Source organism: Rana temporaria, chromosome 4 (assembly GCF_905171775.1).
Source record: "Rana temporaria chromosome 4, aRanTem1.1, whole genome shotgun sequence".
Lineage (NCBI taxonomy): Eukaryota > Metazoa > Chordata > Amphibia > Anura > Ranidae > Rana > Rana temporaria.
The window spans coordinates 436,412,347-436,436,750 of record NC_053492.1 but is presented as its reverse complement, the minus strand read 5'-3'; the positions used below and the strand labels follow the sequence as shown (position 1 = coordinate 436,436,750).

The 24,404-nt window shown below is 45.0% G+C and overlaps 1 protein-coding gene across 1 annotated transcript in view; it reads left to right on the top strand.

The window, feature by feature from the left end:
• FLVCR1 (FLVCR heme transporter 1) overlaps nucleotides 1-24,404 on the top strand; it is a 70,019-nt gene that overhangs the window by 6,467 nt on the left and 39,148 nt on the right. The window contains exon 2 of the mRNA XM_040351464.1: nucleotides 23,583-23,724. Within this exon, the coding sequence (XP_040207398.1) occupies nucleotides 23,583-23,724 (142 nt within the window). The remainder of the gene's footprint in view (nucleotides 1-23,582; nucleotides 23,725-24,404) is intronic.

The following is a 24,404-nucleotide window of genomic DNA, read 5'->3' as shown; positions in this document are numbered from 1 at the left end:
CATAAAGCCTGGCTATTGTGTTCTTTTGTCAGTCAGTAATGGAGGGTGGGTTATTCATCATACGTATGAGATGTGATACTCCGGGTGATCGTTTCATTGCAGGGAGTACAGGAAGAGGCCGGCAACGTGGTGATGGGGAGGGGAAAGTGGGCACAAAGCCCAGCTGTCATGTGACTCAACGTGAATTATGTATACCCAACCCACATGGTGCGATGCAGGGGGGAGGAGAGGGGGGGGGGGGTCAAATCGCACACACACACTTTAGATGGAATATTGTACATGGCCTGTCCTGTCTGTACAATGTATGAGTTGGTAATGCCCGATCACCTTAATTTAGTGTTTACCTAATAAAGTAAATGCATAACAATGGAAAGTCGGAACAAGAAGCACATTCATTTCATGTACAGGAAGTGCAGTAAAAATTCCAGAAGAAGGAATGTATTCTGTGAAACTCTCCGCTCATGGGGCTGATTGATGATCGAATGTACAGGAAGTCTCCTTTGTACTGATTTATTATAAGATTGTAGTGTGTGTAGTAGATGTTAACCCTTACTAGTTTACTTATTGTGTATTACACACAGCTGCCATGTTTTGTTTATCATAAATTCCCCTTTTCATGTCAGTGCTGATCTCCTGCCACCATGTACCCATTTCAGCGTCCACTATACGGCATTGCTGTGGACCACCTTCCTGATGGTGGCAGTGATGGGACAGGTCTGCCTGCCAGCACAGCCGCTTGTATTCTCCATCATGGGCCCATGCAGTGGGGTGACAACACAGGAGCACCATCTACAATCAGTTGTCACCCCAGGGAGTGCCTAAGCAAGGACCTTTTTAGAGCAGGATCACTGGGCGTTATTTTCATAAAATCTGCAGATTTAAAGGGGTTGTAAAGGTTTGTTTTTTATTTCCAAATAGGTTCCTTTAAGCTAGTGCATTGTTGGTTCACTTACCTTTTCCTTTGCTTTCCCTTCTAAAGGTTTTTTTTCTTTGTCTGAATTTCTCAATTCCTGTTCCTCCTCAGTAAGCTCTTCTGGCTGACTAACCCCCACCAGAACGGCTCGGATGATGGTGTAACGATATTGCACGCTGGACACGCGACTAGCTGTTGTGTAAGAACCATACAGCAGCCATGTTGTTTAAAAACAGTATAAGCAGTGGAAAGAAACTCACTCCCTCCCTCCCTTATTCTCAGGAATTCATAGGCATTCTACTTCAAAAGATCTGTTATCTCCTCCAAGGAACAGAGCAATCTAGGGTTCTTAATATCTCCTGGCAGGGTTCCTGGCCTGTCGTAAAGCTGTCGTCCTCTCACCTCAGAGAGTCCACAGACCCCTGTCGTAAATGCCTTAGACTCATAAACGCTGAAGACTAAGGAATAAGTATGAACGTTACACATGTTTCATAACTTCCAGCTAACTCATAGCACAGCCAAACAACAGACATATTTAGTTTCCTCAGATAATTTGTAACGTTTCGAGCCCAGACATGAATATGATCAATCATACGGAAGGCCCCTGACCCCATTTATTCGTCATAGGTAGAATAACCATGGTAGACTTGTCACGTTTGGACTTTTCTTAAAGCAAATATCATGCTCTACAATAACACGGATGTTGGTAGTCTGTAACTAGTAGAACGGCAGAGATATGAATATGTATCACAAAGTGTACCTGGGTTATGGGCGTGAATGTGGACCCTCCCAGTAACCAGCCCCTAAATCAGATGACCAGACAATTGGTTACTGGTCGTGTCAACACCCCTTTTTGATCGCACAGAAAAGAGGAGATGCCAAGTCAAGGGAGTTCTCCTTTTACCATCCAAGCATGAGCATCTGCCAAGTTTGAGAACCGATTACCGAGTTCATCGATCGAACTCTGATCAACCTTGGACATTAATTGCAAGTATTCTTCTTCTTCAATTCTACCTCATTACTTTGTCGCTGTATATTGTCGTTATCTCTTTAAAACATATTTTTCTGTAACACCTTATTGCACCAAGTTTGCCCTTTTCGTAATAAACCTTTTATGTTGAAAAGTGTTAACCTTGTCTCTAAAACTCTTAATGCAAGCTATGAACGAACCTCTGCCTTTTGAAGAGCGCTACTTGTAGAGTAAGGCCTCTGCGCAGACCTGCCTGTGGTGACAGTGTGTGCTGCAGACGCTTATTCTAAAATCCTAATTGGTATTGCTAATTGACGGGAGTACCAACGCTTCCTTATCAATGTTGGTGGTGGCAGTTAAAGGGTTAATTGTGTCATTAGCCCAGTGACAATCGCTCTCAGGCTACTAGCACTTAGATTGTGGTCCCGCAAGCAGGGAAATCTTTGTGCTGGGCGCAGCTGAGAGTGGCATTGTTACGTAAGTGACAGCGTGGTGTGAGGTCGGCCTGTCCTTCGTCGTAAGTTGGCGCGGAGGGCGGAGATCTGACACTCGCGTTCGTCACATATTGGCTGGCAGCGTAGCGGGATAGCTTTGCATTAAGAGCATTCAGTGCATTGTTAGGAATTAGCTCTGCACTGAAGGATTGTAACCTTTTTGGAAACAGTCCTTAGAGACAAGCTGGTGCATATATTTTTTTTTTGTGTTAAAGAGAGACATACAGCAACAGCTCCTTCCTACCCCTTTTTCCTACCTCTGCTTTCTGTTCTATCTTTTCTGCTTGCAACATGTCTGGGTTATCAGCATATAAAAAGATGAACAAAAATGACCTAACTGCTGAGTGCGCAGGAAGAGGAATTGACATTAATGGCAAAAATCGTGAAGGCTTGATACATGCCCTACAGGAGTTTGATATCCAGGCAAACCAGAACCTGGAGGGAACCGGACCAGAAAGGGGTTCCGCTACTCCAGAGCCCAGTGGTTCAGAGGCGGCCTCACCGGATAGGCCAGCAGAGACTGACACTGGAATACCACGGATTGTTATCCCCAAGCCACCGCATGAGCAGGCCAACACCCCATTGCTTGCAACCAGCATGGACTCTCCTCAAATGCAGGAAACGCTACAACGCCTCAGGGAAACGGATCCTGTGGTGTACCTGCAGTTTCTCGAGCGTCAGGCTGAGAGAGAGGAGCGCAGGGCTGAGAGGGAGGCTGCGCACAGGGAAGCTGATCGTCGACACGAACTGGAGATGACTAGGCTCCAGCAGCAGCGACAGGTTCAGAACCCCGGATCCCTAGAGCACAGGGATGCCGCTCTGCCAGTAGCTCCGGCAGCCAAATTTCCTGTTATGGAAAAGGACAGTGACATTGACGTGTATCTACTGTCGTTTGAAAAAACTTGCCGTCAGTACCATCTGCCCCCAGCACAATGGGCCCGGTACCTGACGCCAGGGCTACGAGGCAAGGCCCTGGATGCTTATGTTGAACTGTCTGAAGAGCAGGGCAATGATTATGAGGCCCTAAAGGCTGCGATCATCCAAAAGTTTCAGCTAACCCCGGAAGTTTACCGGAAGCGTTTTAGGTCCTTGCAAAAAGGGCCTGGGGACTCATACCTGGATGTGGAAAGTCGCTTACGTACCACATTCCGGCAGTGGACTAAAGGCTTGAAAGCTGATTCTTTTGAGTCCCTGGAAGATCTTATGATTGAAGATCAACTTTTGCACATCTGTCCTACAGACGTCAGACAGTTTGTGCTGGAGCGAAAGCCAACCTCAGCTAAAGTAGCAGCAGAACTGGCAGATACCTATATCCACTCTCGGGTATCTGACCATCGCAAGGCTCCTCCGAACGGCTGGAAAGGAGGGAAATCTCACATGGCAACCCCTCCTCCACCTGCCAACCAAGTCCCTCAGCAGATGGAACCTGCAGTTCCTGGTGCCAAGGCATTCCTGACTAATAATCGCACATGCTACACCTGCGGGAAAGCCGGACATCTCAAGGCACAGTGCCCTGAGCAGAAGAAGCTGACATCACCTGGCCATCCGGCCAGCAACCCTTCTGCTGTACTGTTCGTCAGTGGGAAACCTCCAGGAACCAATGCCAACTTGCAGCCTGTCACCGTAGGCCACCGGACTGTAATAGGGTTGCGTGACACTGGAGCAGAAGTTACGTTGGTCAGACCAGAGGTGATAGAAGAAACAGACATCATCCCAGAGAAGTTTCTTACCCTCACTGGAGTGGGGGGAACCCTTTCCTGTGTGCCCCGTGCCTATGTTTTCATCGATTGGGGTGCTGGGAGTGGGATGAGAGAGGTGGGCGTCTCAGAGGAGATCCCTACTGCTGTGTTGTTGGGTGCTGATTTAGGTACCCTTGTTTCTTACTACGTCCCTGCTAAGAGCACCCAGGATGCTCCCACGGAACTCTCTGGACCTACCAAGGTACTGTGTACAGATGTTGGGGTAATATCTGGGCAACCTGTGGATGGACAGAGGGAGGGGGAGGGTGAAGTTGAAGTGCAAGGTCCTCCTTATTCAGAAACAGGAGAGGAGACCCCCTTGCTTGGGAAGGTAACTGATACAGGTTCCAATGATGCTGCAATGATAAATGTTAAATGTGATGATGCTGATGTTGATGTTGATGATAATGCATTGCCAGTTTTAGTGGTCACTCGCAGTGCTGCCAAGGCGGCCGAGGTGCAGGCCCTGATCGCAGAACAGCAGGAGGAGGTCTCTGGGCCCTCTCCCTGTTCTGACCCAGCGGACTTCACCTCTGTTGAGCCTCAGCAGCCGTCCTTGTTTGCCACAGGACTGCTGGCTGGGACTTGTGGTTCCGCCTTTGAAACAGCACTGCAGACAGACCAAACTCTAGCACAGCTCAGGAGTTTAGCTGATCGCCCCCCTGCAGAGAAGTGCAAACAAAAGGTCTACTGGGAGAAAGGGAAACTGTACAGAGAAGGTTTGTCTGCAGAGGCGAATGAGACTTACACAAGAAGCAGGCAGCTAGTTGTACCCAGTCAATTTAGGGGACAGCTGCTAACTGACAGCAGGGAGGTAGATTCAGAACTCCTGATAAACTCCAAACTGACCCCCACCCAGGTACCTGGGCTAAAGAGAGTGCTGGCAGTACATGGTAGCAGGTTTACCGGGAAACCTGGGAGGACGCACCTCGCTATCCACCAGGTGGACACCGGGACACATCCGCCCATTAAACAGTCGGCCTATCGCGTCTCCTTGGAGGTGCTGGCTGACATGAAAAGGGAGGTGGAGGAAATGCTGCAGCTGGGGGTGATTCAGAAGTCCCACAGTGCCTGGGCATCCCCAGTAGTCCTGGTCCCCAAAAAGGATCGGACGACCAGGTTCTGTGTGGACTACCGGAAGCTGAATGCCATCACCACTGCAGATGCCTACCCCATGCCCCGGATTGATGAGTTGTTAGATAGGCTGGCGGCCGCCCACTATATAACAATCATGGATCTGAGCAGGGGGTACTGGCAAATTCCTCTGGCCCCTGAGGCTCGGGAAAAGTCGGCTTTCATCACCCCATTCGGCTTGTTCGAATTTACCGTCATGCCGTTTGGGATGAAGAATGCCCCAGCTACCTTCCAGAGAGTCATGAATGATTTACTGGAGGGGCTGGAACCCTTTGCCGTAGCCTACCTGGATGACATCGCTGTGTTCAGCCCTACCTGGGAAGAACACCTGATGCACCTGTCACAGGTCCTGGACCGATTGACCGATGCCAACCTGACTGTCAAACCCAGTAAGTGTCAGATCGGCATGAATGATGTGCATTACCTGGGACACCAGGTAGGAGGAGGCACCCTGAAACCCGAGACAGGAAAGGTTGAGGCCATCCTGGCCTGGCCTATCCCCCAAACCAAAAAACAGGTTATGTCTTTCTTGGGGACCGCTGGCTACTATAGGAAGTTTGTAGGTAACTATAGCAGCCTGGCCAAACCTCTGACTGACCTAACCAAAAAGAAACTGCCCAAGGTGGTGTCTTGGACACCAGAATGTGAGCAGGCATTTCAGGCCTTGAAGGAGGCGCTGGCCAGCGCCCCTGTGCTACAGGCTCCCGACTTCACCCGCCGTTTTCTAGTGCAGACGGATGCCTCTGCCTATGGATTGGGTGCAGTCCTGAGCCAAGTGGATGATGCCGGAGAGGAGCATCCCATCCTCTACCTGAGCCGGAAGCTGCTTCCCAGGGAAGTAGCTTATGCCACGATCGAAAAGGAGTGTCTTGCGATCGTGTGGTCTCTCCAGAAGTTACAAACGTATCTTTATGGACGGCATTTCACTGTGATCACCGATCACAATCCCTTGAGCTGGCTAAATCGTGTTGCTGGGGAGAATGGCAAACTACTTCGGTGGAGCTTAATTCTGCAGCAATACGATTTCACCATCCAGCATAAGAAAGGCAGTGCCCATGGAAATGCTGATGGGCTGTCACGACAAGCCGAGCCCGCCGGAGTCGGTTGCGTCAGGAGGGAAATTGTAGTTCCCTCCCATGCAACCACCTAAGGGGGGAGGTGTAACGATATTGCACGCTGGACACGCGACTAGCTGTTGTGTAAGAACCATACAGCAGCCATGTTGTTTAAAAACAGTATAAGCAGTGGAAAGAAACTCACTCCCTCCCTCCCTTATTCTCAGGAATTCATAGGCATTCTACTTCAAAAGATCTGTTATCTCCTCCAAGGAACAGAGCAATCTAGGGTTCTTAATATCTCCTGGCAGGGTTCCTGGCCTGTCGTAAAGCTGTCGTCCTCTCACCTCAGAGAGTCCACAGACCCCTGTCGTAAATGCCTTAGACTCATAAACGCTGAAGACTAAGGAATAAGTATGAACGTTACACATGTTTCATAACTTCCAGCTAACTCATAGCACAGCCAAACAACAGACATATTTAGTTTCCTCAGATAATTTGTAACGTTTCGAGCCCAGACATGAATATGATCAATCATACGGAAGGCCCCTGACCCCATTTATTCGTCATAGGTAGAATAACCATGGTAGACTTGTCACGTTTGGACTTTTCTTAAAGCAAATATCATGCTCTACAATAACACGGATGTTGGTAGTCTGTAACTAGTAGAACGGCAGAGATATGAATATGTATCACAAAGTGTACCTGGGTTATGGGCGTGAATGTGGACCCTCCCAGTAACCAGCCCCTAAATCAGATGACCAGACAATTGGTTACTGGTCGTGTCAACACCCCTTTTTGATCGCACAGAAAAGAGGAGATGCCAAGTCAAGGGAGTTCTCCTTTTACCATCCAAGCATGAGCATCTGCCAAGTTTGAGAACCGATTACCGAGTTCATCGATCGAACTCTGATCAACCTTGGACATTAATTGCAAGTATTCTTCTTCTTCAATTCTACCTCATTACTTTGTCGCTGTATATTGTCGTTATCTCTTTAAAACATATTTTTCTGTAACACCTTATTGCACCAAGTTTGCCCTTTTCGTAATAAACCTTTTATGTTGAAAAGTGTTAACCTTGTCTCTAAAACTCTTAATGCAAGCTATGAACGAACCTCTGCCTTTTGAAGAGCGCTACTTGTAGAGTAAGGCCTCTGCGCAGACCTGCCTGTGGTGACAGTGTGTGCTGCAGACGCTTATTCTAAAATCCTAATTGGTATTGCTAATTGACGGGAGTACCAACGCTTCCTTATCAATGTTGGTGGTGGCAGTTAAAGGGTTAATTGTGTCATTAGCCCAGTGACAATCGCTCTCAGGCTACTAGCACTTAGATTGTGGTCCCGCAAGCAGGGAAATCTTTGTGCTGGGCGCAGCTGAGAGTGGCATTGTTACGTAAGTGACAGCGTGGTGTGAGGTCGGCCTGTCCTTCGTCGTAAGTTGGCGCGGAGGGCGGAGATCTGACACTCGCGTTCGTCACAGATGGTGGAAAGCTTACTGAGGAAAAACAGGAAGTGAGAAATTCAGACAAAGGAAAAAAAACATTTAGAAGGGAAATTGAAGGAAAAGGTAAGTGAACCAACAATGCACTAGCTTAAAGGAACCTATTTAGAATATAATCCCTTAAAGTGGAGGTTCACCCAAGATTTTTTTTTTTTAACATTACATTCAGCCGAGTTGTCCTAATGACAATCGGCATTTTTTTTTTTATTTTATCCCCGTACATACCGTATTTTCACTGCCGCTTCCGGGTATGTCTTCTGCGGGACTGGGCGTTCCTAATTGATTAACAGGCTTCCGACCGTCGCATACAGCGCGTCACGAGTTGCCGAAAGAAGCCGAACGTCGGTGCGCAGACGCCGTATAGAGCCGACTCGCAGTCCGGCTTCTTTCGGCAACTCGTGACGCGCTGTATGCGACGGTCGGAAGCCTGTCAATCAATTAGGAACGCCCAGTCCCGCAGAAGACATACCCGGAAGCGGCGGTGAAAATACGGTATGTACGGGGATAAAATAAAAAAAAAAATGCCGATTGTCATTAGGACAACTCGGCTGAATGTAATGTTAAAAATTTTTTTTTTGGGTGAACCTCCACTTTAAACAACTTTAGAAATGACATTAACAATAAGAATTTAGGGATTAGGTTTACATCTCCTTCAGCTTAAAGTGTAGTTCCGGGCATATTGTTTTATTTATTTGTGCAAGCTAAAATTAATAGTTTTGAGATTTTTCCATTAATTCCTCTTCTACCAGTAATTCAGGAATTAAGGGGGGCGGTAGTTCCTGAATAATAGCGGTACCTCCAGGTATGTGCGTGTGCCTACACACTCCATAGCTGTATATCTCCGGTGTTTTGAGGCACTGCTTCCTCTGACTTGCCCCCAAGCCCTGTTGCTGTCACATTTTGCTGGTCTTCTGGCCAGAGATGGTAAGAGCCGGTTCACACTGCGGCGGCACGACTTCGGGGGCGACTCTGCAAGTCGTCCTGAAGACGACTTCAGAGGCGATTAGCAAAATGACTTCTGTATAGAAGTCAATGCAAATCGCCTCGAGTCGCCCCCAAAGTCGTACAAGAACCTTTTTCTAAGTCGGAGCGACTTGCGTCACTCTTAGAACGCTTCTATTGCATAGAATGGGACGCGACTCGTCAGGCGGCTGAGCCCCAGTGTGAGTTGGTTGCAGTCCTGTTGAGTTGGTAAACAACATTCTTTTCATGGAATGCAGACGTGTGTGTAAATAAATCTATACACCACACGCACTTTATATTTTTGGGAGGATTCATGAAGAAGGGTCGGGTTATTTTATAACTGCAACTTTCACCAAACATTTTGTGGTGGAAAATCAATCGCTGTGTTTTGAAACGCCTGGAAGATTCTCCACCAGAGAGAGTGTTGGGTAAAAGTCACATGCTCTTCTGTTATAACTGGACCCCTTTAGGGCTCATTTACACTAGCGTCAAGGGCTGCCACTCTTCTGAAAAGCAATCCACACTGAGAATTTTTCAAAGGTTTTTTGGTAAGGTAGTAAGGATGTGATAAAGTTGCCTGTTTTAACTCCTTAAAGCGGTGTTTCACCCTAAAAACAAGTTTCTAGCATGCCATCAAGCATACTAGCGCGATCTACAGTACGCCTTTCTTTTTTTTTTTTTGCGCCGTACTCAGTTTACTGCCGTAGTGAAGTTTCAGATGGGCGTTCCTATGCAGAGGGAAGATGATTGACGGCTGGCTATGGCGCGTCACGCTTCCCGAAGATAGCCGAAATAGGACTTGTCTTTTCACGGCGCTATACGGCGCCTGCGCACAGACATCGGAGCTGACTGCGCAGGCGCCGTGAAGAGGCAAGTCCTATTTCGGTTATCTTCGAGAAGCGTGACGCACCATAGCCGGCCGTCAATCATCTTCCCTCTGCATAGGAACGCCCATTCCCCGCGGGGAGTCTGAAACTTCACTACGGCAGTAAACTGTGAGTAAGGCGCAAAAAAAAAAAAGAAAGGCGTACTGTAGATCGTGCTAGTATGCTTGATGGCATGCTAGAAAAAAAAAAAAAATTTTAGGGTGAACCCCCGCTTTAACCACTTAAGCCCCGGACCATTATGCAGCTAAAGGACCTGGCCACTTTTTGCGATGCGGCACTGCGTCGCTTTAACTGACAATTGCACGGTCGTGCGATGTGGCTCCCAAACAAAATTGGCGTCCTTTTTTTTTCCCCACAAATAGAGCTTTCTTTTGGTGGGTTTTGATCACCTCTGCGGTTTTTATTTTTTGTGCTATAAACAAAAATAGAGTGACCATTTCGAAAAAAATGCAATATTTTTTTTACTTTTTGCTATAATAAATATCCCCCAAAAATATATAAAAGAACATTTTTTCACTCAGTTTATGCCAATATGTATTTTTCTACATATTTTTGGTAAAAAAAATCGCAATAAGCGTTTGGTTTGCACAACATTTATAGCGTCTACCAAATAGGGGATAGTTTTATTGCATTTTTATTAATCATTCTTTTTTCTAGTAATGGCGGCAATCTGTTTTTTTTTTTTTTTTTTTCGTGACTGCAACATTATGGCGGACACATCGGACACTTTTGACACTATTTTGGGACCATTGTCATTTTTACAGCGAACTGTGCTATAAAAATGCACTGGTTACTGTAAAAATGACACTGACAGTGAAGGGGTTAACCAGGAGGGGGCGCTGTAGGGGGTTAAATGTGATTTTAAGGGAGTGTTCTTACTGTGGAGGGGCGTGGCTGTGCGTGTGACGTCACTGATTGGCGTTCCCTATGACAGGAAACGGACGATCAGTGTCAGCCACACTAGGAAGCACGGGGAGAGGTTGGTTTATACTTTCCTCTCCCCGTTCTTCCTCTCTGTGACCCGATTGCGAGACACCGGCACGATTGGGTCCACTGTTCCCGCGGGGACGGTCACGGAGAAGAGGACTGGGTCGTGAGCGCACCACTGGCGGCGCGCTCGCGACCCATGGCTGGGATCTTAAAGGGGATGTACATGTACGCCCTTGTGCCCAGCCGTGCCATTTTGTCGACGTACATCGTCGTGCGGTGGTCCTCAATTAGTTAAATAGCTCACTACCACGCAGCAACCATGTGCATTTGAATTGGTTGGCTTGGCAGGTAGTAGAGCCGTTGAATGTGACAGGGGATTATAATTCTCGCCGTGACCGCCACGATGCTTTGTATGTGTACACTCCCAGCCACTGTTTGTGCGCTGTTAAGAGGGATCAGTAAAAATGAGGCTCAGTTGCTTGTTTTTACTGCTCCCCAACTGAAAGTGTGACTATGCCCATAGTGTGGGGACATCATTCCAGTGTGGGCACCAACAGCAATAAGAGGATTTGTATTTGGCAGAGGTGGGAAGTGTGAGAATCTCCTGTCATTTTTTATTTATGTTTATTTTATTTTTTGTTTTTATTCTTCTTTTGCTTCATTTTACCATTATGTCTTATGTGGTCACCAGGATAGGACATGAAGGGAATTTCCTCAGGGGAGACACCACAGTTAAAACTTGACAGAGGTTGTACCCCTTCCTTATTCAACATTCATACATTTTATGATGAAGATTTTTGATGGGAGTTGCCTTTTGATCCTGTTATGTATCTTAAATGGGTTGCAAAGGCAGGAGGTTGCTTATCTTAAAGTGAATGTAAACCCAATTCATGAAATTTGAGCTGGGCACACATAATATCTGCAGTATTTTGTTATCTCTCTTCAGTGTCCTGTAGCTCTCTCCTGAACTGTTACTCTGTTATCAGCCATAATTCCTGACAAATTCTCAGACACTCTAGACAAAAGCAGCCTGAATCTTCAGTCCGGGGGGTTGCTAAAATAGGTAGGTAGCAGGCCCTATTTCAAAACACCTCCAAGAGTCTCTGTCTATGAGGAGAGGGGGTGTGTGCCTTTCCTCCAATCAGCAAAGTTAGCTATCTTGGCTGTACATCCAGACATCACACTCTGTGTTAAACAGGAAAAGAAAATCTCCCAACAGGATCTCAACTTTCTAAAATCTCAACTTTCTAAACAGTATATAAATGTGAAGACAGTAAATATACATGTAAAACTACATGTAGGGAGATTTGGTTCATCTCTGTGTATCATCTGAGGCTGTTCACTTCACTGGGTGGGTGTATGGAGGGTTTACATCCACTTTAATGCATTCTCTGCGTTAAGGTAAAAAGCATTCTGTGTGCAGCAGCCTCCCTCAGCCCTCCTAAATACATACCTGAGGTCCCTCTCTGTCCAGCAATGTCCACGAGTGTCTCAGCCGTCAGAGATTCTCTCTCTCTCTCAAGTTGTCTTCAGGACGCCTTGCCGAGTCGCCCCCGAAGTCGTGCCGCCCCAGTGTGAACCGGCTCTAACTCAACTTGGCTTCCCCCAAAGCAAGCTGCTTGCTGTGGGGGCACTGAACAGGAGGGAGGGGCTAGGAGAGCCAAAGAGGGACCCTAGAAGAGGAGGATCCGGACTGTCCTGTTGAAAACCAACTGCACAGAGCAGGTAAGTATAACATGTTTGTTATTTTTATAGGGGAAAAAAACCCACAAGACTTTACAATCACTTTAACCCCCCTGGTGGTATTCCCGAGTCTGGCTCTGGGTAAGATTTCTGTACCAAAAGCGGTATCCCCGAGCCAGACTCGGGCTCGCCTCGCAGCATCCACAGACAAAGTTACTTGCCTTGTCCCTGGATTGTGCGATGTCTCCCCGCTGTGTGAGGTCCTCGCTCGATTCACACAGTGTCCCTGTGTGCCGCCGATCTCCGCTCCCTGCGACGTTACGACGCGGGGGGGCGGAGGATGGCGCCAAATTCAAAAAAGTAAATAAATACAGTATACTGTAATCTTATAGATTACAGTACTGTATGTAAAAAATACACACCCCGCAAATTTCAGTGATTTTGAGTTGATTACATTATTGAATAATTTTTATTATAATTATATTATTTGTTATTTATAGTTTATTATATTATAATTTATGATTTTGTTTTTCAAACTTTTTCATACCCGGGATGCCTACTAGACTCTTGTTTGGACAGATTTAAGGGAGTTATTCATAAGGATTACAGGCCTACAATGTAAAACACCAAATTTCCATGCAAAATAATGGTACCGCTTTCAGCACCTAAAATCTGAAATAATCATACCGCCAGGGAGGTTAAACTGGTCAAACAAAGATGGATGAAAACTCGGCCATTACAGTGGAAACAGACACATTTAATAGAATTCAAACTTTAGATCAACTTGTATTGAATGAGAATGTTGGGAATTTTTTTGATCAACAGCTGCTTCTTCTCTTTTTTTTTTTTTTTTTTTTTTTTTTTGGGGATCTGGCCTGATCAAAAAAATAGTAATCTATGGTGAGCTTTATTCTATTGCTGTCTTATCAGTCATGTCACAGAATCGTCAGCGTCAGACCATAATCATACCTCATCTCTCGGAGGCCTCTTGTAGATGTCACTTGTACTTTGAAATAACATTTATTATTCCCTGGAAAGGCAATTGTTCTTTTCTTGGTGTCCTCAATTGAGCAATCGCATGGTTAGAGAAAAGATTGAGATCTTAAAGGTCTTTGCTTTTACTAAATATAAACTCCAGTAATTTACCCCAAAAATTGCCATACATGATACAATAATCATGTCTAATTTCTGTAAAATTAAATTTAGGTTTACCTTCAACTATGTAGTGCAAGGATGTACCGCATGGGACACAAATTGTAAGTGTTGTTTAGGTTTGACCTCATATTTTGCATGGCTTTTGGTAAATCTAAAGACAATTAGCCAGATTCAGAGAGGTTTACGCCGGCGTATCAGTAGATACGCCGTCGTAACTCTGAATCTGCGCCGTCGTACATTTAAGTGTATTCTCAACTTGAGATACACTTAAATGTAGCTAAGATACGACTGCGGGCGCCGTCGTATCTTAGCTGACTATTTACGCCGGCCGCTAGGGGCGTGTACGACATGCCTATTCACGAACGTACGCTTGCCCATCGCAGTAAAGATACGCCGTTTACGTAAGGCGTTTTTCAGGCGTAAAGTTGGTCCAACAAAAAGCTGGCCTAGCCAATGTTTAAGTATGGACGTCGGTCCCGCGTCGAATTTTGAAATTTTTACGTTGTTTGCGTAAGTCGGCCGTGAATGGGGCTGGGCGTAATTTACGTTCACGTCGAAACCAATAAGTCTTTGCGGTGTAATTTGGAGCATGCACACTGGGATATGTCCACGGCCGTTCGAAAAAAATGTCAATCACGTCTGGTCACGATTCATTTGCATAAAACACGCCCACCTCTTCACAATTTGAATTAGGCGCGCTTAGGCCGGCACATTTACGATACGCCGCCGTAACTTAGGACGCTTTGTGAATACAGCACTTGCCTCTCTAACTCACGGCGGCGTAGCGTAAATACGATACGCCGGCTCAAACATACGCCGCCCTACATGAATCTAGCTAAATTTGTATAATGTATGGCCAGGCTTAGTAGTGGACCGTTTTTATAGTTGAGCCCTGCTGAATTGAACGCACACTGTTGACCAGCAGGTATCGGTTGTGCTGGGATAGTTCAGTAAACGTGAACGGGTTTTGGATAAGCTATTATCTGCACGGGGAGCTGGAACAGTTGCAGAAACATCTGTTTAAAATGTGTAAACCACAGGAATAAAAGACAACCATTTGTAAGGCATCCCTGGCAGAGTTTAGCTTGTCCCTACCCTTGTTACAGCTTGGTTTGCATCCAGATGTGGAAGATAATTAAATATAAGGAAACAAATAACCATTGTTATATTAAATCATTATTATCTTGTGTCACTTGCAGGAGTTTTTCTATTAGATGTTCTTGGAATACGTAATAGAATTCTTCACCATCTCTGCTGGCCTTCCCACACGTACGCTGATTTCCCTCAAGACTCCATGTTCTTCTGCTTCCAAGACTTTATCCACATATATGAGCTGGTCCATTTCTCCAGCGAGTATTTTCTGCATAACCGATGAGATTGGCCAGATACTGGGGAGCCATCACCTCCTTCTGCATGTTGTCCTCCAACTGCTGTTTCAATTGGCCGATCATCCTCCTCATCTACCTATTGGATTTCTGAACTGCCTCTTGTTGGCCACCAAGTCATCATATCTCTGATCTTGTCCATCATCTCGCACACTTTTCTCTCTCTTGCTAGTGTCCCAGTGCTGCTGCAGTTGGCCATTGGATTTCCGAACTCCCTCCAGCCAGTTATTGTTGGCCACCAAGTTGTTTTTCTGGAGCAGAAGAGTCTCTTTCTGGGTCTACAGATCTGATATTGTCCAATTCTTTCTCACTAGTGTCACACTGCTGCTGCTTGACTCTTTAAATCATTCACCATGGCAATGTGTGCCTCTTCTTCAACTCTGCCATCCAGGTTTACTTTCAACTTGTTGTACTTGGAGAGTAGAATTCATGCTTTTCCTGTAATTCTAACAGGGCCTCCTTCTTCTTCTTCTTTTTTTTTTTTTTTATTGCTGCGATTTGTAGCTTCAACCCACTTTGTTAATTTAGAGACTCTCTGCAGATGCTTTGCATGACTCGCTCAGCTGATCATCTTGTGAACCTCCAGCTTTTCCACCAGGACAATGAGTTTATTCTGATGCTCCAGTATCTCTCATTTTATAGCATATACTGGTCTTTATAAAGCCTTGTACACACGATTGGACTTCCATCTGACTTTTCTGTGGATTTTGCCCCCCCCCCCCCGAATGGGTGTTGGCCGTGAACTTGTTCTGCATACACACGGCAGAACTTTTTCTGTCAACTTTCACCAAATCACGTGGTTTTCAGCTCTTTACCGCCACCCTTTTGACAACTTCTGCTATTGTTGGCTGATGTTTAGCATTGGTTCTGAGCATGCGTTTTTGTACTTTGGACTTAAGTCCGATGGACTTGTGTACACATGATCGGATTTTCCTACATCGGACATTTTGTTGCCGGAAAGTTTGTCTATTTACACAGCAAATATTTTGTCCGATTTGAAAAAAACACAAAAAGTTTGTCCGATGGAGCATACACACGGTCGGATTGTCCGGTTAAAACGGGTCTGTCGGACATTTGTCAAAAAGTTTGATCGTGTGTATGGGCCTTTACTCCAGCACCTGGTGCAGTTTCTTTTTCTCCTCAATCACCTGTTTGATATGACTCTTAAAATGTTTAATTTCCTCCAAACAGGGCAGTGGAGGTTCTTTGGATGGTGACCCATCAATCTTCCGATTCCCTTCTTTAACGGGTAATTCTTGGTTTGATGGCGGTTCAGCTCAACATTGACACATTTGCTTGTCATCTTTAATGCATCATTCTCATTGACAAATTCTTGTGCATGTTCCCAAATTGACGCCATTAATGCTTGGTGGTGCCATTCCAAGCTGAACACCATTGGCACTCAGGATAGTAGAGCTACCAGTGTAAGAAAATCTCATCCAGTGGGCAATGAACACCCCTATGATTAATCCACGGAGGGTGGGGAACAACATGTCAGGGGGGCATGGCCTGAGGAGTGGCATTGACTAAGGCTTTCACATGTAAACATCTATACTAGGATCGGCTATGATGAGCAGCCGTTTTATGCTTAAATGTATCCAAATTGGCTTCATTTGGGCAGCATCTGCTTTTTCTCATTCTTCAGATTCCTTAGCTTCAGTCTCAAGGCCTTCATCTGCTTCTGTTTCATCTCCTCCACCGGAATATTCACCCCATGATTAATGTTGGTTAGTTGCTTGTTTGTGGTGAGCAACTGCCTCCGCTCCTCTTGGTTTACTTCATGGGAGTCACGACTCGGTCTCCAATACGGCAGTGGAACCTGATCTGACTACGTCGGTCACTTGAGATTCCCTGGTTGTTGGCACGACCCAGGTATCGAAAACTCTGCAGTAGGGTCACCTCTGCTTTCTTTGGATCTGAAAAGTTTGATAATTGTCAACAGCAGGAGAAAATGCTCTGTTGCCATTAATTTTCTTCTGCTATAGGTCTATTTCCACCCTTGTGTGGAAGAGCGTAAATTTGGCTTAAGTGCCACATTTTCATCTTGGTGACACTTGCTGAACAAGTTGGTTTTCAAGTTCCAACATTTTGCTCCTCCTGTGTCATGGTCAACCGTCCACAAAGTCTGACATGGCGGAAAAACTTTACTTGTTCCATAGGCCTTCCAGTTTTGTGCTAGTTTGAGTTCTAAAGCCAAAGAGTAGGGTTCAGTGTGGCTCGTTTTTATGAACATATATGCTGTCCGTGTAGGACCTTTTAGCGAGGCTGCGGTATGGCAACTGTGCGACCAGTTAAGGAAGATCTCAAAATGACAGCAAGAGCAGTCCAGGGTCTCTCTGGAAAGGAGCTACAGGGAGAAGGGGTGCAAGTTAGAGGGGCTGGTGGCTGCAGGGATGACGCCATGAGCAAATGTGCTTTAACTGATTTGGCTTTTCTCCTCCTGAAGAATGGCATGGTGCCCTGGTCTTGCTGGGTTTTCCCTTCTCACAGACCAGCCAGCTACATCCTCCTCCTCGGTAGAGCACACATATTAATTACACAGGTTCTGAGGCTGAGTTAATGCAGATAAGGCACCAAGTGAGTTTAACACCTTAATCAGCCACAGAACCTGTGTAATTTAATGTGTGTCCTGGATTAAAGAGATGATGATGATGATGATGTGGCAACCCTACTCCCCGGCCATTCTTAGTCCAACAGATAGCCCATTAAAAGATAAAAGTAAAGATAAGATAAAGTCGCTCGGCAAGTCGTGTTGCCCCTGTGTGAACCGGCTCTAAGAGGTTTGTTACTTTTGTTCATCACATACAGTATAGTAAGTAAGACTTTTCCAGGATGCTGCACACTACGCAATTTTTTTTTCCCCCACAATTGATATGTTCAGATTTTGTTTTTGGCTGGAGTTCTGCTTTAATTATGTTTTTGACCTCATTCAGACAGGCTGAACAAAACAAATCTAAGCATGTATGGTCAACTTTAGTTGTTTTCCATACGGATTTTAAAGTTTAAGTACCCCCCCCCCCCCTATCCTTTTCAGGAAGCGGCCATCTTTTGCCTCCGTTTAATCTACAACTGCCATAATGCTGCACATGTGATCGGTTATGACACCAGCCATTGGATGGTTTGACAGTTTGGTTTTGAGAGCACAACCAATCGGAGTGTTACATTTTCGTGCTGGAAAATAAACTGTTTTTATGGATGGCTTTACTTCCGCTTTAGAGGAAGCGGCATTGAATTTTTAAATATGAATGTCACTGATCTGGTTTTTGTTCACATCAGTTTGTCACTGACATTATTCTTTAAATCAGGGTTTGACAAATTTGCTTGGAATCTAGGAGCCAGCTAAAAAAGTTAGGAGCCAGAAAACGCGCCCCGTCCCGACGAGCTTGCGTGCATAAGAGAACACATACGTGAGTAGCGCCCGCATATGTAAACGGTATTCAAACCACACGTGAGATATCGCTGCGATCGTTAGAGCGAGAGCAATACTTCTAGCTCTAGACCTTCTCTGTAACTCAAAACATGCAACCTGTAGATTTTTTTTTTTTTAAACGTCGCCTATGGAGATTTTAAAGGTTAATAGTTTGTCAGCATTCCACGGGCGGACGCAATTTTGAAGCGTGACATGTTGGGTATCAATTTACTCGGCGTAACATTTATCTTTCACAATATAAAAAAAAATTGGGCTAATTTATCTGTTTTATTTTTTAATTAAAAGAAGTGTAATTTTTTCCCAAAAAGTGCGCTTGTAAGATCGCTGCGCAAATACGGCGTAACAAAGTATTGCAACGATCGCCATTTTATTCTCTAGGGTGTTAGAATAAAAAATATATATAATGTTTGGGGGTTCTAATTAGAGGGAAGAAGATGGCAGTGAAAATAGCGAAAAATGACATTAGAATTGCTGTTTAACTTGTAATACCAACAGCCACCACCAGATGCCGCCAGCTTACACATCTGGTGGTAATAACTTGTAATACCAACGGCTCACCACCAGATGGCGCCAGCTCACAAAAAAAACACATGTCGCCAGGACCCTATTTCTAGTCGCCATGGCAGTGAAAATAGTTAAAGATTACACATTAGAACAGCTGTTTAACTTGTAATGCCAATGGCCACCAGCAGATGGCGCCAGTTCACAGAAGGAAGCTTGGGACTTCACAAGGCCGTGGCCTCAATTACCGGCCCCGCGATGGGGGACGCACGGAGACACAGAATCCTGTGCCTCCGTGCGCCCCCGCCGCACGATCGCGGCGGCCGGTAATTGAGGCCACCGCTTTGCGGCCTCAATTACCGGCCGCCAGGTCACAATTTCTTGTCGCAATTGCGAACTGGCGCCCAGATTTTGTCGACCCCTGCTTTTTAAATATTTATACATGTGTATGCAAGCTTTTATTTTATTTTTTTATATGTGTAGTTTAACCCCTTCCTCCTGCTGCCTTCTGGCACTTTAAGAAGGCAGTCACAGTGGCTACTCGATCAGAAAGCTCCCAATCACAAGTATGTATCAGGAACTTTCTGTGACATGTTAGTTGCTGTGCTGGGAGTGTGCTGTCGGCCAGTACAGCGTTTACATATAAACACATATATGCGGCTGTTCAGCATTAAAGCCCAGCCGCCAAGAGGCCTCCATTTATGTGGCCAATCGGTGTGAAGAGGTTAAAGTGTATGTTTTGTTTCCAAAATAATAGACTGGTGAGATCCTCCTAAACTCTCCCTCGGGGCACAATCCCATCAATGTAAACATTACAATGTACTACCCTCTCTTCTTATATGAAGCCAAAAAAAGAGGAGAATCAAAAGGGGGACTTTCATTGTGCCACAGGGAGAAAAAAGTCTTAAAGCGGTCCTCCACCCTAAAGTGGAGTCCCGCTGATCGGAACCCTCCCCCCCTCCGGTGTCACATTTGACACCTTTCAGGGGGGAGGGGGGTGCAGACACCTGTCTAAAGACAGGTATTTGCACCCACTTCCGGCCACACGATACGGGCGAAAGACGGGCATTCCGTCACATCCCGTCTGTCGCCCGTTGTGTGCTGGGAACACTCGGCTCCCAGCACACAGCGTGTGAGCCAATCGGCGGGCGCAGCGCGACTTGCGCATGCGCCGTAGGGAACCGGGCAGTGAAGCCGCAGCGCTTCACTTCCTGGTTCCCTGAGCGTGGATGGCGGGGGGAGCAGCAGAGTGACGAGCGATCGCTCGTGCTCTGCTGCGATCGGCGCTGGACTCCAGGACAGGTAAGTGTCCTAATATTAAAAGTCAGCAGCTGCAGTATTTGTAGCTGCTGACTTTTAATATTTTGTTCCCATGGCACATCCGCTTTAAGCCGCGTACACACGACTGTTTTTAATGTCATGGAAAAAAACGAAATTTTTCTAGACGTGATTCTTGTCAAGCCTGCCTTGCATACACACGATTGTGAAAAAAAATATGCTGGAGCAAAGCGCGGTGACGTACAACGGCACTATAAAGGGGAAGTTCCATTTGCATGGCGCTACCCTTTGGGCTGATTTAGTGTTACCGCGTGTTAGTAAAAGTTTGGTGAGAGACGATTCGCGCTTTTCAGTCATTGTGCTTTTCAGTCTGTTACAGCGTGATGAATGTGCTATCTCCATTACAAACGCTACTTTTACCAGAACGAGCGCTTCCGTCTCATAACTTGCTTCTGAGCATGCGTGTTTTTTTTTTCCCCGTCATTGAATCGTACACACGACCGTTTTTCACGACGAGAAAAACTATAACGTGAAAAACGACCAGAAAAAATAGAGCATGTTCTAAATTTTAATTGCCATTTTTCACATCATGAAAAATGCTCCGGATCCTACACACGGCCGTTTTTAAGGACCAATTTAAAAAATAGAATTATTTTTCACGTCATGAAAAACTGTCACAAATCTTTATTACATAGTTAAAAAAAATATATAAAAGTCGCACAATAGTCAGACTGCCATATAGATTTTGATAACGAGCATGACTCAAGTTCCCAAAATGACATAATAGTCTGATGCATTTCACAACAGCGCACCAAAAATGCAGCTGCCAGACTTTTACAAACGCTCACCTACTGCGTGCTGCTGTGAAGAGTTCCGTAGGATTTAAAGGGATGTATTTTTCAGTGCAGCGGTCAGTGAGAAGAATACTCTTTACATTTGTGGTGAGTTGGAAGAATCCCTCCCTACACATAGCTTTACCTAAAACATAAAAATACAGATCCTGTTCCCTTTAATGCATGTTATACAACACAGTGCTTGAGCTGTGTCACTTGGACAATTTACATCACAAACTAAATCCTTGCTACAGAACATCATTTTTTTTTTTTTTTCGGGTAAAATTTTGCTTTAATGTTTATGTTTGTAATTTTTGTGATGGTTTTTAATATGTTCTTCTCCTCCAAGCAAAGGGGGACAAATAATACTGACTGATATTGCATGCAAGAATTGTATTGTTTTCTTTAAATATCAACTCATCAAAGTAAGATATCAAACGTGAAGAAAATACCACAAAAAAGTGAGATAAATCATTGAGTCAATTCACAAAAAAAAACACCCTCATTTTGATATTTATCACCTGGTGTAAGCAGTCAAAATTGAAGATACAAAATAACAATGAGAGTAACTCTGTAAGTTTAAAGCGTACAATGTATCAAAGCGTACAGTGGCCCAGATTCAGGTAGATCGGAGCAATATTTGCGTGGGCAAAGAGCAAAGATTTTTCTCTGCGCCCACGCAAATATTTTGATTTGCCCGCGATTCACGGAGCAGTAGCTCCGTAAATTGCGCGGGCGCTATGCTAATTAGCCCTGCGTAAGGGCGCCTAATGTAAATGATCCCGCCGGGGGCGGGAATCATTTAAATTAGGCGCGCTCCCGCGCCGAGCGAACAGCGCATGCTCCGTCGGGAAACTTTCCCGACGTGCATTGCGGCAAATGACGTCGCAAGGACGTCATTTGCTTCTAAGTGAACGTGAATGGCGTCCAGCGCCATTCACGAATCACTTACGTAAACGACGTGAAATTTAAATTTCACGAGCGGGAAGTGCAGCTATACTTTAGCATAGGTTGCCCCTGCTATTAGCAGGAGCAACCTTGCGCTAAAGTTGCCGTACGGAAACTCCGTACCTTGCGTGCGCAGGGCCCGCGCAACTTTTGTGAATCGGTGGTAGTATGCAATTTGCATACTATACGCCGATCACAATGGCCGCGCCCCCTAGCGGCCAACGCAAGAATGCAGCCTAGGATATGAAGGCATAAGGAGGCTTATGTCTGTCATATCCTAGGCTGCAGTCGGTGTAACGAGGTTCCTGAATCAGGAGCACTCGTTACACCGGAGCAAGTAAGCACTTGCGCCGCGCAACCTATGGTTGCGCGGGCGCAAGTGCTTCTTGAATCTGGGCCCATGTATCAATGTGGAAAGTGTTCTTCCCAGAGCTCAGGAGTGAAAATAAGTAGTAACATTTTGCCAGAGGGAGATCGTTCTGTGAATGAAAGCACATCCGATGTTTCCGATTTGACATTTTTTTTTTTTATTTAAGCTCATAGAAGCTGTTAGAATTTGTGTAGGGTTTTGTTTGGAGTGTGTTGTTGTTGTTGTTGTTGTTGTGTTTTTTTTTTTTTTTTTCTTGCAGAGTTTTTGGGGCTTTTTTTTTTCCTCTTCATGAAAAATGCTAATGCTCATAAAGGCTACTACAAGCCAGCACAAAAATGCTATTGTCAGCATTTTTTATCCAGCGACTGGATATATATATTTTATCTTTTTCTGCTTTTAGTCTTCTCCCCCTCCTTTTCCTTCTTCACTTATTTTCTTCATTCCTTTCCTTTCCTTTTCCTAAGCGATTTGCCAGCAGAATAAAAAAATGCTGAATGTTCATAACTGCTGCTAAAAGCTGACCAAAAAAGCATTTTATGAGCATTTTTCATCCAGTGTGTTTTTTTTTTTTTTCTGGCTTTTTTTTTTTTTTTTTTTTTTTTTTTTTTTACTTCTAGTATGCATGGAGGCTATTTCTTTGTACATTCATTTACAGAACTGCCTTCCTCTAGTACAGTGTTGGCATGCAAAAAAAAAAAAAGTTTAATGTCATAAAACATAAATATTTAACACATTTTTTTAAAGAGGGGGGGTTCACCCTCTTTTTTTTTTTTTTTCTAGCATTAAATCAAGCATAGTAGCGCGAGCTACAGTATGCCTTTATTTTATTTTTTGGCCCCGTACTCAGTTTAATCCCGTAGTGAAGTTTCAGACTTCACTCGGGGAATGGGCGTTCCTATGCATAGGGAAGATGATTGACGGCCGGCTATGGCGCGTCACGCTTCTCCGGAAATAGACGAAATAGGACTTGGCTCTACTCCGGCTATTTCCGGAGAAGCGTGACGCGCCGTAGCCGGCCATCAATCATCTTCCCTCTGGATAGGAACGCCCATTCCCCGCGAGGGCATTTCCCGCGCACTATGGCATTAAACAATGAGTACGGCGCAAAAAAAATAAAAATAAAGGAATACTGTCGCTCGCGCTACTATGCTTGATTTAATGGTAGATTGTTGTTATTAAGGGTGAACCACCGCTTTAAGTAACACAGATTTTTTGTGAATTGACCTCTTTGGAGATAAATAATCCATGAGTTATTACTGTATATCTCAAATTCATGTAGTATTTATCTCTTAGTGATCTGACCCCAAAGTCCTTTTACTGGGAATAATTTACAAAATTCTGCCCGGTACAGCAACTTGCATCTGAAAGGCACACAGGTAAAATCTCTTTTTAATATTTTACTTTTTTTCTACAGTTTGGCACGGCGATTGGTTTCCTCCTCCCTCCAGTGTTGGTCCCAAGATCTGATGATATAGAGTTGACAGGACACAATATCAGCATCATGTTTTATGGGACAGCGGCGGTGTCTACTCTTCTATTCATTCTGACAGTTGTAGGTAAGTAAGACAATGTGATCCCACTAGTGTGTGATGATCAATGAGATGATACATAAAAAATTGTTCTTTTGGTGCAACATGCGTGTAAATTTAGTATGTTATGTATGTTGTATTTGGGCGATTCTCTTCCCTGCAATGCAAACCCTAAAATTTAGAGGTGCATTTGAACATCAAAGTGTAGCAGCATAATGACTAAAACCATACATTATTCCAAACAAAATGAACACATAGGCCGGAATTCGGAGGGATCGGCGCATCTTTAGATAGGAGATGCGCTACGCCGACGTAACATTGAGAGGCAAGCTGAGTATTCACGAAGCCAGGGCTAGACAAATCCCAGTCGCCATGGCGACTAGAAATAGTGTCCTGGCGACTTGACTTGGAAGGTGGGCAAATCTGGCGCCATCTGGTGGTGAGCCGTTGGTATTACAAGTTATTACCACCAGATGTGAGCTGGCACCATCTGGTGGTGGCCGTTGGTATTACAAGTTAAGCATTACAAGTTAAATAGCAATTCTAATGTAATTTTTCACTATTTTCACTGCCATCTTCTTCCCTCTAATTAGAACCCCCATACATTATATATATTTTTTATCCTAACACCCTAGAGAATAAAATGGCGATCGTTGCAATACTTTCTGTCACGCCGTATTTGCCCAGCGGTCTTACAAGCGCACTTT